The sequence below is a fragment of the Strigops habroptila genome, chromosome 2, assembly GCF_004027225.2.
Source record: "Strigops habroptila isolate Jane chromosome 2, bStrHab1.2.pri, whole genome shotgun sequence".
Lineage (NCBI taxonomy): Eukaryota > Metazoa > Chordata > Aves > Psittaciformes > Psittacidae > Strigops > Strigops habroptila.
In genome coordinates, this window is record NC_044278.2 from 94083923 (window position 1) to 94100544 (window position 16622).

At 41.7% G+C, this 16622-nt stretch overlaps 1 protein-coding gene across 1 annotated transcript in view; it reads right to left on the reverse strand.

Annotated features, from left to right (window-relative positions):
• Positions 1–275: 275 nt before the first annotated feature.
• Positions 276–16622, reverse strand: part of LCP1 (lymphocyte cytosolic protein 1) — a 29529-nt gene continuing 13182 nt past the window's right edge. The window contains exons 6-16 of the mRNA XM_030476938.1: positions 16451–16532; positions 14424–14589; positions 11297–11439; positions 9141–9236; positions 8417–8612; positions 7638–7716; positions 7299–7413; positions 6325–6458; positions 5191–5314; positions 2984–3108; positions 276–1657 (exon numbers count right to left, since the gene is read on the reverse strand). Coding sequence (XP_030332798.1) covers positions 1525–1657; positions 2984–3108; positions 5191–5314; positions 6325–6458; positions 7299–7413; positions 7638–7716; positions 8417–8612; positions 9141–9236; positions 11297–11439; positions 14424–14589; positions 16451–16532 — 1393 coding nt within the window. The 3' untranslated portion in view covers positions 276–1524. The remainder of the gene's footprint in view (positions 1658–2983; positions 3109–5190; positions 5315–6324; positions 6459–7298; positions 7414–7637; positions 7717–8416; positions 8613–9140; positions 9237–11296; positions 11440–14423; positions 14590–16450; positions 16533–16622) is intronic.

Here is a 16622-nt window from a genome sequence, read left to right on the forward strand (position 1 = left end):
TGGGTATTGCACTGAGTGGGGAAAGTCATACTGGGTCAGGCTGCAGGTCCAGCCAGCACAGAGTCCCATCTTTGGCAGCATCACAAAGTGGCATGTTCAGAAATTACCTTGGAAATAATTCTTCCTGCTTTCTGCCATCTGCAGTGTAACAATGTGGAGGACACGTCCTTAGTGAGCCCACAACTGTTTGGGTTTTTTTAAATCTGTCCCTATTTCAGCTCTATGATACACTCTTCCCCATTAGCACATGCATTACTAAAAGCAAAGACTAGACATTTGGCTTTATAGAACATTTTATTTGGAGAGACTTCTCACGTCATTGAATATTGGTTCTTTATTAAGGCAATTCTGGAAAGGCTGGAGGGGAGGGAAGGAGGGAGGGAACTGAGATTGCATCAACGGGATTGCATTAAGGCAAAATTCCCTCCTTCTGCATTTCACCACAGTAAAATCCACATAAAGGCAAGAACAGTAAATGAATCATGCCAAGAAAGAGATTCAGTGCAAATATAGCCCACTGACTATCCATAGACAGGGCTAGGTCCTCGACTGAGGCAAATTGACAGTGCCTTGTTAGCTGCAAAGCAATGCTGATTTAGCTCTCTTGAGGATCCCAGCCTAGGTTCAGGGAAGCATTTTAACATATGTTTTATATGCAAGCACAGTTTTAAGTGGCTCTCCTGAATCCAGGCCACAGCCCTTGGAGTACAAGTCTGTGAAGTTACCAGAGTTTAATTTGTATTAGCTACACAAGTATGTCACTCTGTGTTCCTTTGGTTCGCTTCTTATCATATTGCTACCAACTGAGTGTATCCCCTTAGTTTCTTTAACATGGCTTTCATTTCTATCATGCTTTGCAATCTGCTTATAAGTGTATTATGACATAGAGTAACGCCTCTGACAGCAGAGGTGGAACTTGCAGGGAAAAGTACTGCTCTGTTCACATACCAGCAACACATTGCAGACCCCAGACACTTCTCTCTTTCCGCAAGAATTTCCTAGGAGGATCCTACCATTCAAAAAATACAGTCACTAGTACTTGAATTGGCTTAGGGATACCCTTTTGTTATCCCAGGTGCAAACTGAAGGGAAGTATGGAAGAAGCATTTGGCAGAAATGCTACCAAAAGCATGAAGACATTTTCAGGCAGAAGCAGTATATAACATTTCATAATCCTAAAAGCTGTCTTTATCTCCCAAGATGAAGATCTCCAGGTGAACTCTGACAGAATACCCTGGTATCCATTAATAAAAGTATGAAAACTTATTCAGAAATATGAAGTAGTTATAGCTAGCAAAATGGAAAATAAGGAGAAAAAAAAAAAAGTCAACCACATATTACTGTTCAAAAGAAAATATTTCCTGGATACATGTGGATACACAACTTTAGTATGATCTGGAACTGTGTTAACATTCATGCCTTTAAAGCACGAGCACTCTGCATATTCCTTGATACGGAGAAGAGCATCCAGTTTGAGGGAATCAAAAGGGTGAATACCAGGCATCAGTACAAATATTTTACGCTTTAAACTTTCTTCATGCCTTTTCCCATAAGGCAAGCAAACACTGTCATGACCATTTTGGGTTTTACTTCAACCAGGTCTTCTGGAAGGGCATAGACTCTTGCTCCAATTTTTCTTGCCATAGAGATAGCATACCTGCATTGCAGAGGTCAAACAAACAAGCAAACAAATTAGTCCAGTAGCATTAATTTTCCTTCTGTTAAGAAGTTTTTTATATGATCAATACCAGAGTTAGGAACTTACTTATTGATTCATCAAAAGTAAACTTTTCTATAGGAATGTATGAGCTTCGCAGAGAACTGCATTTCTAGTAAAAGGTAGAATGTATTCCCAGATTGTTAGAACACTGATTATCTGCAGCATGGGAGACTGCAGGTCAAATTCTTGTATGAAACTTATAGTGTCCCATCCCTTGAAAGATTATCCTCACAAGCAGCCATTCTGGCCTTGCTCCTGCTCAATCTCTGTGACTCGGTCTTTGCACACAAATAAGGATGGAAAGCAGAAGACTGATGTTGGTGGAGACTGGTGCTGTTGGAAATCAACATTCAGGGACTTCTCTTCTGCCTGAGTCACGCCCAGAATTTGCAAGCTGACCTTCCCATCTCCCTGTTCAAAGTGCACTGTTGCGTTGCTACTGGCTGTTCTATTTTTTTAACGAGAAAAACTAGAAAATCCAGGTTCTTCCCACTGGGAAATTGTGAAATTCTCACCAAAATGCAGAGAAAGGGGGTTGGGATAACAAGAGGGAAGGGAACAGGAAAACATCAGCAGAGGGATGAAGAAATTAAATATGGATAGAAGCACATGTGGGATTGCAAGGAAAGAAAGAGAACAGATAGTAGGAAATGGAAAGGAAAAAGAACAGTGGTCTTTATAAAAATGATGGCAACTCTGACTATAGTTGCCACATAGTAAAGGAGAAGCTAAACTGATGATCAGCCTGGGAGGTGATCCATATAACTCTGAAAGGAAAGGGAGAAGTCCCCAGGATTGGCTCTCTGCTGGGTTTGCACTCAGGAGAAAAAAATCAATATCCATATCCAAAAACCCAGTTTTTCAGACATGAATCCTGTCCTCCCTCTTCTCTGTTAAATATGCCCTTGTTCCACCTGTATGTGACTAAAGAGGTATCCTGACCTCTAATCACTGGTTTCCATGGCTCACTATTGTTGGCATTGTTCCCTGATCTCTGAAAGAGTTTTAAATTTAATAAGAGAAAATAGGAGTTTGTGAAGCCAAGTGACTTTGATCCCTTCAAGGAAATTATGAAGCAGGAATTATATATAACATTACACACTTCATTTCCATTGATAGTCTTTTTTACTGTCTAACTCCTAGCCTTCATGCTTCTAACTCTGGAGGTATTAGTTGAGGTTGTGCCAAATGAGAATGATAGCAGAGCAGTTTTCAAAGACAGAGCAGGTAACTTGTGTTAAGTGTCACTTGGCAGAAACGTACTTAGCATTATTTAGTTTCTCCTCATCATTCAGGTCCTCTGTTTTCAAGAGGTCGTATTTGATTGATCCTGGTTGAATGGCATCAATGAGATCCAGGACCGGCATGCTGGTGCTGATCTTGCTATCCTGCATAGATGAAAAATACAATTAGATGCAACAGGATGACATATCTCCCATAAAGCCTGAGTCTAAGCTCAAGAACAATGGACAGCTCAGTCAAATACCATTTAGATCATTCACAAAGGGCTGTTTAGCATCATTTTTCGTCTAAACCAGACTAAGAACCCTTTAAAGGATTTAATCCCCCCCCCCCCCCCAATGGATAAGACATCATAGAATCATAGAATCATTTAGGTTGGAAAAGACCTTTAAGACCAAGTCTGTTTAACCTAACACGACCAAGTCCACCACTAAACCATGTCCCTAAGTGCCACATCTACACGGTGATTCCACCACTTCCCCGGGCAGCCTGTTCCAATGCTTGACAGCCCTTTCAGTAAAGAAATTTTTCCTAACATCCAATCCAAACCTCCCCTGGTGCAACTTGAGGCCATTTCTTCTTCTATCACTTGTTACCCGGGACAAGAGACCAACACCAATCTTGCTACAACCTCCTTTCTACATCGCTAGTTGTAGAGAGCGATAAGGTCCCCTCTGAGCCTCCTTTTCTCCAGGCTGAACAACCCCAGTTCCCCCAGCCCTTCCTCATCAGACTTGTGCTCCAGAACCTTCACCAGCTTCGCTGCCCTTCTCTGGACCCACTCCAGCACCTCAATGTCTCTTTTGCAGTGAGAAGCCCAGAGGTGAACATAGTCTTCAAGGTGCGGCCTCACCAGTGGCCGGGTGAGGGGGGCAATCACTGCCCTGGCCCTGCTGGCCACACTATATTTAATACAGGCCAGGATGCTGTTAGTCTTCTTGGTCACCTGGGCACGAGCTGGCTCATGTTCAGCCACCAGCACCCCCAGGTTGTTTTCTGCCAGGCATCTTTCCAGCCACTCTTCCCCAAGCCTGTAGCATTGCCTGGGGCTGTTGTGGCCCAAATGCAGGACCCAGCACTTTGCCTTGTTGAACCTCACACAGTTGTCCTCGGCCCATCAACCCAGCCTGTCCAGATCCCTCTGCAGAGCCTTCGTACCCTCCAGCAGATCAATACTCCCGCCTAACTTGGTGTCACTGCGGACTTACTGAAGGTGCACTCAATCCCCTCCTCCAGATCCTAAAGATACTAAACAGAACTGGCCCCAACACTGAGCCCTGGGGAACACCACTTGTGACTGGTCACCGACTGGGTTTAACTCCATTCACCACCAGTCTTTGGACTCAGCCATCCAGCCAGTTTTTTACCCAACAATTAGTGCAGCCATTCAAGCCATGAGCAGCCAGTTCCTACAGGAGAATGCTGTGGGAAATGGTGTCAAAGGCTTTACTAACATCTAGGTAGACAACATCCACAGCCTTTCCCCCCTCAACCAGGCAGGTCACCTTGTCATAGAATGCAATGTCATTAAAGCAAAAGATGCAGTGCTGGGCTAATGAACTTGCTTTCTGTGGGGAGATGATACTGATACATGTCTACTGATGGGAGGTGCAAGGGGGACCAGCTGTGTGTCTCCGAAGCTCATTATGTGAAGTCTGATGGATCTGTCCTTGCCTCGTGCAAACTGCTGATTTACATCCACTGAGTGTTCCTCACCTTGGAAAGTGTTGCAGATGTGTTAGCAAAATTAAAAGCTCTCTGGAATTGGTCTGTCCTTTTGTTTATATGGTACCTTGCAAGATAGGGTGAGGTACCCCTGAATGGTACTACCAGATTATAAATGTATTGCGATTGTTCTTTTAAATACTGTCATTTGTAATTGCTGTTGTTTAATAATTGACAGCACAGCAACTCTTGCTTAGTTCCATTCATCATTCCTGCCCCACACTCTGATTTCCAATGTCAAACTGGCATTCAAGGTGTCTCCTGTCATGTTCATACCAAGTTTCTGTTAACTTTTCATAATAAAGCCCCTTGAATAAAATCCGTATATCTGAACATGCCTTTAAAAGTGAATGAAAAATAATTAAACTATGTAGTTAATTATATAAAAAAAAGTAGTGTGTGCATGTATATGCATATATACATCTATATACAGGCAACATATGTAATATAAAACACACTGAATATGAGATTCCTAAGCAGAGACTTCTAACAAAAAACTATACCTTGAAACTGGAGATGGTCGAATCCTTCCCAGCTGCAGTCAGTGTTTCATTGACCCAGCTGACAATGATTTCATCATTGACCTTCTCTCCACCACCAATGTCTTCAAGGATATTCAGGGTGTACCTTAAGAGGGAAGCCAGGATATCTGCATTTGCTCAAAGCACAAAAATGTTTTACTATAACCTCAGAACCATCCTATACATGTGCAGCTTGACCGACATCACCCCAACAGTCCTCTTAGACCTGATATTGCCCTGCTTCCCACACCTTCACAGTGTATATGAATTATATTGCAACATGATAATTAATCTAATGGGTCTAATTCCTCCCCAACTCCCTTATCACTGTTTTAGGAGTGTCAAAAGTTTTTAATTCTCAAAATTGTAAAAGGTCCCTTTTAGTTGATCTTGGTGTAAATGACTCATTCTCGTAGTGTTTAAAAAAATAATCACTGGCTTTAAGGCCAGAAGGGAATCATTATGCTCATCTGAGGCTGACCTTCTGCATAAACACAAGCCTGGAATATTTTGCTTATATGTCAGCATACACCTTGGAAAGACATCCAAAATTGATGGCAAGTAATCACATCCCTAGATTAATTAACTGCCTGATAAACCTTTACCTTGCTTTATAGACTGAATTTAGTCTGTGTTCAGTTCCTAAACACTGGGTCTCTTTACACCCAATTATGGAGCTCTTACACATGCACACAAACACACACATACACAGAGAATTACATTAAAGTGGGGAGAGCTACTTCACTGCATCCGCTTCAGGTAGCAGATTACAAACCTTCTGCATCAATTCCTTGTTTCCAGTACATTCTTCCCATTCTCTGATAGAGACCTTCAACTTATTTTTTTCTCTTCCATGCAGTGAATATTTATTCATGCTATACAGACAGTGACAATAATAACATTCTACATGAGCTGCCTGTAATGGCCTTGCCCGCAAGATGATGTGCTTCCTGATTGCACCCCAAACTAGGAGCGAGCAAAAGGTTACTCTGTCTTTGCATGTAAGTGCAAACAGAGGAGTAAGAAAGCCTGTCGAGCATTCTCAGTGATAGCAGTAGGAAACTATCACAGTGCAAACTGAGTATATGGTTTGGAGTTTGTGTCTGGCTGCCATACCTTCTCATCAACTGCCAGATTAAGGCCAGTGTGAGTGTACGGTTTCCTTCATTCAGATCTTGCCCAGCGATGCCAACAAGGGAAAATTTGGCTTGATTCTTTCCCAGTTCCACTGCATAGTTGCAATTTTCAAGCTGTTAATGACAGGGTCAATTAGTGCAGTTCAAAAATATAGACAAAAAGAAGACAAGGCACTGTTACTTTAAATTCTTTGGATCCCTTAGTCCTGATCCTCCTGGGCAAAAAGGAGCTCTGGGGCTCTGTGATAATACAGCTGTTTGACTAACAGCAGCCAGTTACATCCCAAAAATACCATGGTAAAAACAGTTAACATAGAAGGAAATGTTATACTTCATCATCAGAGCCTGAAAACCAGATTTCCCTGGATAATACGAATCTATGGGTCATGGGTACGTCCAACATCACAGCATTGCACCGAGACAAAGGATTAATGTCCCAGTCAATACTGTGGTCAGTTAATCACTCTGGCCTAACTGGATGGAATTACTCATCCAGATAGCTGGGAGAAAGCTTTGTATTTAGCAACAACTCTGTGATCAGTTCTTGAGGCATCTGGTCAAGAGTGCTTATCATCACTGTCTTCATTGGATGTGGAGGGCAGTGATCCAGACAGCTTCAATTAAGCTGGTGCCATATGACTCATGGTGAAAATGCATTATAATCGGTGACTAAGAAGCAAAAGTGGCCTGCAAATACAGTTCTTAAATATTGACACCAAAGGTGTTGAGTCTTTTTTTCTTTACAAATATTATTCACCTGTCAAAAGAGCCAGTGAGTCAAATGTATGTTTCTTTTTCAGGATGAAAAATTATTCACTGACTAGACAAAAAATCATTTAATGTGCTGTACTTGGGACTTGAGAGCAACACAAGTGCCCACATTGCTGTTTGAAATGATATAGACATCCTTTGAGGATAGGGCATCACTACTGGAGCTGTTCCAGCTTTTTTTACCTTCTTCATGTTGCCACCCAGTTTAGGATATGGTGGTTTATTCACTCTGTTCCAGTCTACTGGCACTTTGATCTTTTCATAGAGCTGGAAGATGACCAAGGCATCTGACAGGTCACTGAAAACAATAAAAAAGACATATTGTTGTCCAAAGATCAGAGGAAAGGAACCCAACTAAACTACTAGTGGGGGTAAACTTTGTTTTCTATTAAAAAAAAACCCAAAAAACCCAACAGAAAACCAAGCAACATATATTCTTATAGGATCCAAAAGTTTTTATGTTTTTTAAGCAATTTGGTGGCTGTATTTATCATCTGAAGAAAGTGCAATACCTCTTCTTACCTATATAAATGATTTACACGTGGATTAACACCCAGAGAGTTCATCCAGTTCCTGAACGTCCTCTCTTCCCTTGTCTCACCTAAAATAACAGATACATCAATCAACAGGCCTGCAAAACACAACGCTCCAGTAAAATAAGTGTCCTGTGATGAAACCGTAACTCAGAATTTACAGTGCACTGAACCATAAACAGAAGGAGATACTGGTTGACATGTGAAATAAGAGAGCATGGTGCAGCATGTAATATTTCTTCATGCCCTATATATTATAGCATTTAGGCAGATTGGCCTTGAAATGCCTTCAAGAATTCAAGAGCAGCCTGTGCCCTAGCATTTACAGTTTCACTATGAAGCTGAGAAAGAAGGGCCTGAAGCTCAGCAAATGATCCATACAGCAGTGGTCCTGACCTCAACTCAGAACAAGCAGGCAGCAGGTTTATGCAAGATCTGGTTTTTAAATTATACTCGCAATTAAGGGAATGATTCATTCCCTTAAATCAACTCTAATTTCAACTAACCAGCACATTCAGTAGTCGGTACTGGTTCAGACATCCCACAAACATTTTGTCTTTTAACATGCACTATCCACAGAACAGACCCCAGAAACATGAGAAGCTACATGCAGGTGAAGAGCAGCCTCCCTTTGTCAAGGCTGCCTGTGTTAATGGTGCAGTGAAAATATCTGAAGGATGTGGGGTTAGGTTAACATATCATCAGCTCAGAGCTGGGAATTCTGTGGCATGGGTGGCCAGAAACATCCTTTATTTGCACTCTCCTCACCTTCAATAGCGCTCCAGTTGATGTCCTGGTTCTCTGGCTTATGCAGGGCAGGGTATTTGTTGAACAAGTTGGCGATGAAGGCCAAGTTTAGCTTTGGGTTCCCCCGTACAACGTCAGTGGCTGTGACGAACTGCCGGCAGCCCAGCCGCTCCGCCTGCTGCAGCATGCACTCTGCTCGCTGGACATCATCCTTCTCCTGCTCCGAGAGAAAACAGGGCCATCAGCCTCACCCCGCTGCCTGGCACTGCACATGAGACCCACTCAGGGTTTCCACGTGTGGAGCTAGGTGCGAGGCTGTTAAACCAGGTCCTTGTCAGATTTATAACTATTTCCTTTCCCACTTTTACAAACGTCAGGTCTATGTTTTCAAACGGGCTTTACCTACAATCCAGCCATCTCACCCTAATGCTGTTATGGTTATATTCCGTATAAAAGCAGATGTTTTGATGAAATTCCCAAAGAAATATATTTAAATATACTTGTTACATGTTAGTAGTTTATCAGTGTCATTCAATGGTTGCTGAAGTTTCAGCAATAATATCTAACAAAAGGCAAAACACATCGTTTAATTCTTTGAAAGCTTTGATTTCAGAAATACAAGATCGTTTTGCAATGCTCAAAAGAGTTTGCTTGTTCTGGCATCCCAGTGCAACTCTGTGTTGGCTGGCAATGCAAGTAACAGACAGAAAATATCGGCATTTACTCTAAACTTATCTCATTTTACCCTTAATCCTGACATGTCAATAGTAATAGCCGGAATGCCTTCTTCATCTCCCTTGGGGGCAACCTGGTTCAGCAGATGGTAATAAGCTCTTGAGTCCTGTGACAGACAGAGAAATTAAAGGGAGAAAAAATTACATCTAAAGCTCAGGTTCTGCATGCCAGTGCTCCCCTGAACAATGTGCCTGCATGCTTCGTTTTTATTACATCAATCTTTGGGCTACGTAATTAAATTAATTAAACTGGAAGCACTTAGCAATTCCTACTTTATGCTGTATTTGCCAGATCTATTTCTTCCCCAAGCCAATATATATATGCTGCAGAACACTCAGTGCCTGAGACAAAATGCTGTGTGTTGCACTTACAAAAAGGACAGCAACAACAAAGAGGTATTAGAATTGGCTTAATCTGAACATTAAATTAGAGATAAGAAAATGCATACCTTTATAATGCTGTAGAAGTCAGGCTGCTGAGCATTTGATAAAAGAAAATGCAGAAGGAGAAAGCAGATGTTTAAAGCGGATTTCAAAGCAATGCTGGAACAGTTATGGAAGAGAAAGCATAGTTTTCAAGGACAAAAGTTAAAACCGACAACAGTATCAGCATTTTTCAGGCAAAAGTGCAGGAAAAAGACAAGGATTTAGCATGTTGTGTCTAATCTTTTGTGAAACGTAATGTTACTTCTATGTGTGGAAAATATTAATCTCAAATAACTCAAAGAACTGAAAAAAAAGCTACATGTTAGTGTCCAGGGACTTGATAACTAACTCAACTAATACGCTTCAAAATATAAAGCAGATTACCTGAATTATTTTAAATCTTATACATCTGCATTACTACCCACCGTATCTAGAAAGCAGTTATTTATAACTGAAGTGAGGTGGGGAGACACACTTAATTAGAGAATGGCTGTAAAAGCTGAAGTCTTGGCCTCTGAGAGGTAAATGTGCACCTTATTTTCCAACTGTAAATATGGTAAGTGCTATTTATCTTTCAGTTGCAGATAGGATTTAATCAGTTGCATTATAGAGCTCTCAGCCAGCATACAGAAAGATAGGAAAGACTCCATTCCCTTCTCTTTCCATGGATATTCTCCAGTCACCTCCATCCAGTGAACCAAAACTCTAATAAAAATTATATTGTCAAATGTGACTCTCAGACTCTCCCGTTGTCTCCCCTGGTGTTTTTTCCTGTATGTCAAGTAAGTCATGGTAAATGACTTCCCATGCTTCAGTTCCTGGTGAACCCTACAGCCAGGCATCTCTGGAGCTGGGTTTTTCCCATGCTATGGTGGGAGCAGGCAGGATGGGTCATGGCTGGTGAGATTGGTGTGCTGGCCATCCCCTGGTTTTCCTGGAAGCCAGCTCAGACACACTCACTGATACATCCACTACAGCTCTAGGATGCTGGCCAGGCCTCACACTGTAGCATTAGCATCTGAAACTCACCAGAATGCACCACTGAGGTTCAGATACATTTGTCCAGGAAGAATAAAGGTCCTACAGAGAACCTTCCCCTACTGAAATCTGCACTCACAAGCCCATGAAGTCCCAAATACATGAAATATGCTTCATGGACTAGAGACCCATCCTTGCAAGTGCCTCTCCACCTAGCTATATTATTTTGAATAATCCCACTGAATTAAAACTTGGAGGTAAGTGCGTGCAGGGATATAGCAAAGGTTGGGATGCAGGAGCACATAACCCAGGTGCTGTACTGAAGGAAAGATCAAGTGGAGGAATTGGAAGATCCCCATCCTCTTCTCCTACGCCTAGTTACATGTCTGGGTAAGGTCTAACTTTTCCAAACTAAAGCCAGGTCAAGAGGCATTTAAGGACTTTTAGGAAAGAGAGCAATAGAGGCAAGGAACTGACAATACAGTGGTAGAGTCCATATGCCATGTCCAGAGCCAGCAGCCATTTCTTTCCTAGGCATGTGGTGTGCTGGGGCTGGCAGTGATGACTTGGAGGTCGGGAGGAGGAGGAATACTACTGAGCAAGAAGGTAAACCACACTAAAATGATTTTATGTGCCTGTCTCCATGTATTTGGCAGAGCAGTCTCAGCTGCTTGGATTGTTTCGGTGAACAATCCCTGTTTGAAGGAGAAGGATTTGGATGCGGAGCTGCTGGTTTGCTGTTGGTAGTCAGTGTTTCTCATACCTTGATGTCTGAGCTGAAGTTGCTGACTTTGTTGCATCCTGCATTCTCCAGGTGATAGTTTGCCCATCTCAGCAGCAGTTCCTCTGGAGACAACTTCATCAGATCCTCCAGGCTCTCTCCTTCTCTCAGAAGAGCAATCAAGGCTAAGCAGGAAAGAAAGAGAAAAATAATGATGTTGAGAATACTTATAGAGGAGAACATATAACTATTTTCTCTCTTACAAGTTTTGCTACCCTTGTTTCTAAAAGTGAGGGACCAAAGTGTTGCCAAAATTCAAGCTGAGTTAGCATGACAGAGGACGTAAAGAGAAAAAGGATTTTATCAATAAAATGGACATAAGGCTGTTATTTGTGGATCTAGTAGTGGATCATATAGAAGTGCAAACCAGTTTCAGTGTGGTCTAAGAACTACCCAATTTACTTGCCTCAGATCTTAATGAAAAGACAATCACAGAGGTGTAGAATAGTTTGGATTGGAAGGGACCTTTAAAGGTCATCTAGTCCAACCCCCCTGCCATGGCCAGGGACATCTTCAGCTAGATCAGGTTGCTCAGAGCCTTGTCCAGCCTGGCCTTGAATACTTCCAGGGATGGCGCATCTAGCACCTCTCTTTGCACCCTGTTCCAGTGTTTCACTACCCTCTTTGTAAAATATTTCTTCCTTCTATTTAGTCTAAATCTACTCTCTTTTATTTTAAACTCATTACTCTTGTCCTATCGCAACAGGCTGTGCTAAAATGTTTATCCCCATCTTTCTCATAAGTCCCCTTTAAGTACTTCAGGCTGCTGAAGTCTCCCTGGAGCCTTCTCTTCTACTGAAGAACCCCAACTCTCAGCCTTTCCTCACAGAGAGGTGCTTCAGCCTTCTGATCCTTTCTCTGGCACTCTTCTGGACTCACTGGAACAGATCCGTATCTTTCGTATGCTGAAGGCTCCAGAGCTGGATACAGTGATATTGAGCATAGGGGCAAGATGGGAATGAAAAAATGAACACAGAGTTTCTGCAGCTTAGATGAAAGAAATCTCAGTGACCTTCACACTGAAACTGGATCCACACAGGTGTTCTGAAGAACTTGCACATAACTTCATGAGCTCATGGGCCAGTAGGGTTAACTCATCTGTCAATTGGAGAAGATACCCCATTTATATAGAAAAATTAGCATAGTAGTTATGTTCAGAAAAGGAGGAAGAGGCAGGAGGGAAGGATCAACCCTTGTAACGGCAGGATTCCTTGAAAGAAATATGGACTTGCTACAGAAAGGAAACTATATCTAGAGTTCCACAGGTAATTTGATCTAGGGTACTATGGGGTTAAACTGAACCAGAAGGGGATAATAAAAGCATTTGAAAGTGGACAGTGGATTTTATGAAGAGAGAAACATTAACACTGAAGTAGGGTGAAAGAAAGATTCTTGTGGAGGTGGGTCATAGATTGATTTTTGGATTAATGTTTTCATCTTTTTTGCATCAATTATCTTGGCACATACACTAGCAATGTGCTAAAAATTTGATGATGATATTCACTAGGTGGCATAGTCAATACAGAGGATGATCAGGAAATCAGACAGAAAGAACTAGATGACAGTAATAAAAAATGGAACGCAGTTTAATAGTGCCATGTTCAAAGACATTCCCTAGGGAATTAATATAAATAACTGCTATTACCTAAAAGCTTATACGAACAGAGGATGAGAGCAACTTGAGTGTATTAGATGTCTTTTGAGCTACTCTGAACCAGCATGCAATATGGCCAGGGGAAAACCAAACATGATATTAGTGCATGCCAGGTATTTCTCATACAGGTTGGGATGAATTACTGCCTTGATCCCATATGCGTATGAGAGCTCATTGGAAATACAGTGTCTCATAGTCAAGAAAGGGGAATTTCACCTGGAACAGTTGCAGTAAAGGGTTATCAGGGCAAGACAGAACCTGAAAAGGAATCAAAGTTATCTTTGCTTCTCTATCCTTAAGTCTGAGATGAGAAGTGAAGAAGAAAATACCAGAAACAAAAATAGCTGTTAAGCAGGGTATGGCTACCTACAAAAGAATGGGAACTGGTGGCTGTGGCTATGGAAAGGATAGAAAAGTGCACGGGGTGAAGCAATGAAGGTAACACCAAAAGGGAACTGGAGGAAAGAAGTGTCACTGTTGGTTGAGTGGACTATGCAGAGGTGGAGGGAACAAAGCAGCAAGGTAAGGTGCCATGTGGATTGCATGTACATAACCACAGCCTCACACTATAAGTACATCACAGAGAAATCTGGCATTGGTGAGACACAACTGGAGTGCTGTGTCCAGTTTGGGGCTTGCCAGTACAAGAGAGACATTGACAAACTGTAGCTAGTTTAGTGGAGGGAGACCAAAATGGTTCAGCTGCAGTACATGATATATGAGAAAAGGATGAGAAAACTAGGTTTGTTTAGCCTGGAAAGAGGTCTGAGAAGTGAATAAGTATTATCTCCAACAACAGAGGGGCCAAAACTGCATTTTCCCAGTATGCACAGCAAAAGAATGAGAAGTTGCAGTCACAAGGTGCAGGAGAGGAAATCCCAACTAGATGTAAGGAAAAAAAACATTCACAAGAGTGGTTGGGCTCTGGAATAGGCTGTCCAGAGAGCACTGGAAAAGGCCCTGAGCAACCTCACCTAACCTTGAGATGGTACTGCTTTAAGTGGGTTGGTTGGATGGCTGAACCAGAGGACCTCCAGGGTGGACCTCCTGAGGTTCCTTCTAGTCTAAATTAGTCTGTGATCCTATAATTCTGATTTCATAAAGAAAGAGGAGATGTTTGAAAATCGAGAGCAAGAAAAGAGCGAAGCTTTCTGAAAGCAATGTAGCATTTCCTTATCCCAGATTTAGTGCCAAAACACCAATATGCCTAGGTGTAGACCATCATTCCTGACCCAATGAGCATAAAATCTGCTCTGCACATACAGGCCTATACATAGCTTTGGACTTTGGAGTGCTGGAACTTGTGAAGAGCAAGGGAAATTAGAGCAGACAAGAAGACAGGCAAAAAACACTTGAAGAAAAAATTAAATTAAGATTTTTTTTTTTTTAAAGAGCTTTAGCCTAAAGACCATTCAGTGGTAACAGTAGAGCACTGAAATGAAGAGCCACACATACCTTCATTCCTGCTGATCTCTATGTCAGCAAAGAGTCCAATTTTAATGACTTGCCATAAAAGACCCAACACCAGGTAAGGTTTCCCTTCTTTTAAGTCTTCAGCTCCAATGTTAACAACATGGCACCCAATGGCTGAAGCAGAGTTCAGGGCCAGGTTCAGATTTTCCTAGGGAAAGAAGAGAACTTCTGAATGGTGCAGTAACTGGAGAACTGAGGATACAGGAAGGGAGGACAACCAAAACTAGTGAAATATGCAAGTAGTTTCACTGGGAAGGCATTTATGTACATAGAATCACAGAATCATAGAAACATAGAATCATAGAATGGTTTGGGTTGGAAGGGACCTTCAAAGGTCACCTGGTCCAACCCCTCTGCAATGAACAGGGACATCTTCAGCTAGATCAGGTTGCCCAGAACCACATCCAACATGGCCCTGAATGTCTCAGGGATGGGGTAGCAACCACCTCTCTGGACAAGCTGTGCCAGTGTTTCACCACCCTTCTATCTTCCTTCTATCTAGTCTAAATGTACCCTCTTTTAGTTCAAAACTGTTACCCTTGTCCTATAACAACAGGCCCTGCTAAAAAGTTTTCTCCATCCTTCTTATAAGCCCCTTTTAAGTACTGAAAGTTCTGGGTTCCAACACAAAGATGGAAGGGACATCTTTGGCAAAGGTGAAAGACACCATGTCACAAGGCACTGGAGCTCAGAGCATACATCTGTATTCACAGAGATGTCTGGGCTCAGTCCTGATTATCAAAGCCAGGCTCTCCTTACAGCTAATGCACAAGCACATGTTCAAGTGCAGACTTAGTTTTAGCATGGGGCAAGCTATCCACCTCTCAGTCTTGCACACATGGAGATACGAGGAAGCTACAACCCAATCAACCAGATATTCCAGAGTTGTCTCTTTTTAAGCACCACGCAAAAGACCGAAGATAGAAATAAGTTGCTAGCTAGCAATGTGTGTAAAAAGCATATGTCATAGGAATCAGTATGAATGAACCTGTTGGGATTTTAACCTTGACATTCAGCCACGGTCAGAACTGATCAAGTCTGGATATTTTCTTTTTGAATTTTGGAGCATGGAGTCCTGGTTTGGGAGTGTTCAGTGGAAGAGGAGGGATTCTGTCATTAACAGTGAGGGGCAGAAAGAAAGTGATGTTTCAGGAACATTATGTTCCTTTGCCACTTCCCATTTCTAAAAAAGGGTACAAGAAAATCTGGTCTGCACTATTCAAAAAGGTGACTTGGTAAACACAGGGCAATTAGAGCAGGCAAAGAAGCCTGGAAAACATAATTTATCACACCGATCTGCAATTTTTCACATGAATTTCATCACCGCTGGTATGACAGAGATTTCATTAGATACAAAATGCAGAGAGAGACATAGTGTAAATTCTCATAAGATAGAAATATTGGAGTATTTCCAATTAATTACCTTTTCTCCACCAGACAGCTTTAAAAGGGTTAAGTTAAAGTGGAAGCTATATTGATCAAATCATGTCTATGTGTGACAGGGATCGATCTGAGCTGCATTACTAAGCTATGCTGCTGACCAAAATGATTAGAACTGAAAAATGTGGTATACAGCATAAAAATCCAATTTAATGGCTTCTGAGCTTATTTGAGCCTGGCTAATGTTCCATCAAATCAGAGTAGCTCAGGGCTAAACTGGGTTAGGTTCGTGTCTATTCCATATATCTATTTAAATTCTGTATCCAGATCTGTAGGTGCTGTTCGTATAAAAATATCTCTCTACATACTGCTGTGTGAACTCGTAAACATTACACATTGGGTTAAGCGCAAATACAAACACAGTTTTTTTAGTCAGATTGCTCATATGTTTGGAAAGAAACAGAAATATAAATCTATATGGTTTTAGGATGTGGACCTGAGCATCTCACTTTGCCACAAAAAACTTTGATTGTGTTGAGCAGGACCACGGTATCTCCACCCTTTGCACTAAGTGGTTATATTGAAGCATCCTAAGGGGAAAAGCAAAGAATCCTGTTGTATTTTAGTACCTGTATTGTGAAGGGTGTGAGTTTCTTTTTGTTGATTGTTCTCTCATCAATGGTATCTGGCACTGAGAAATTGATCATCTTACTGGAAATAAAAGAAGAAACGACAAGAAATACACTACTAGATATGTGCACGCAAAATACAGGTAACAGCTTTTGTCACTATGCTGTATGA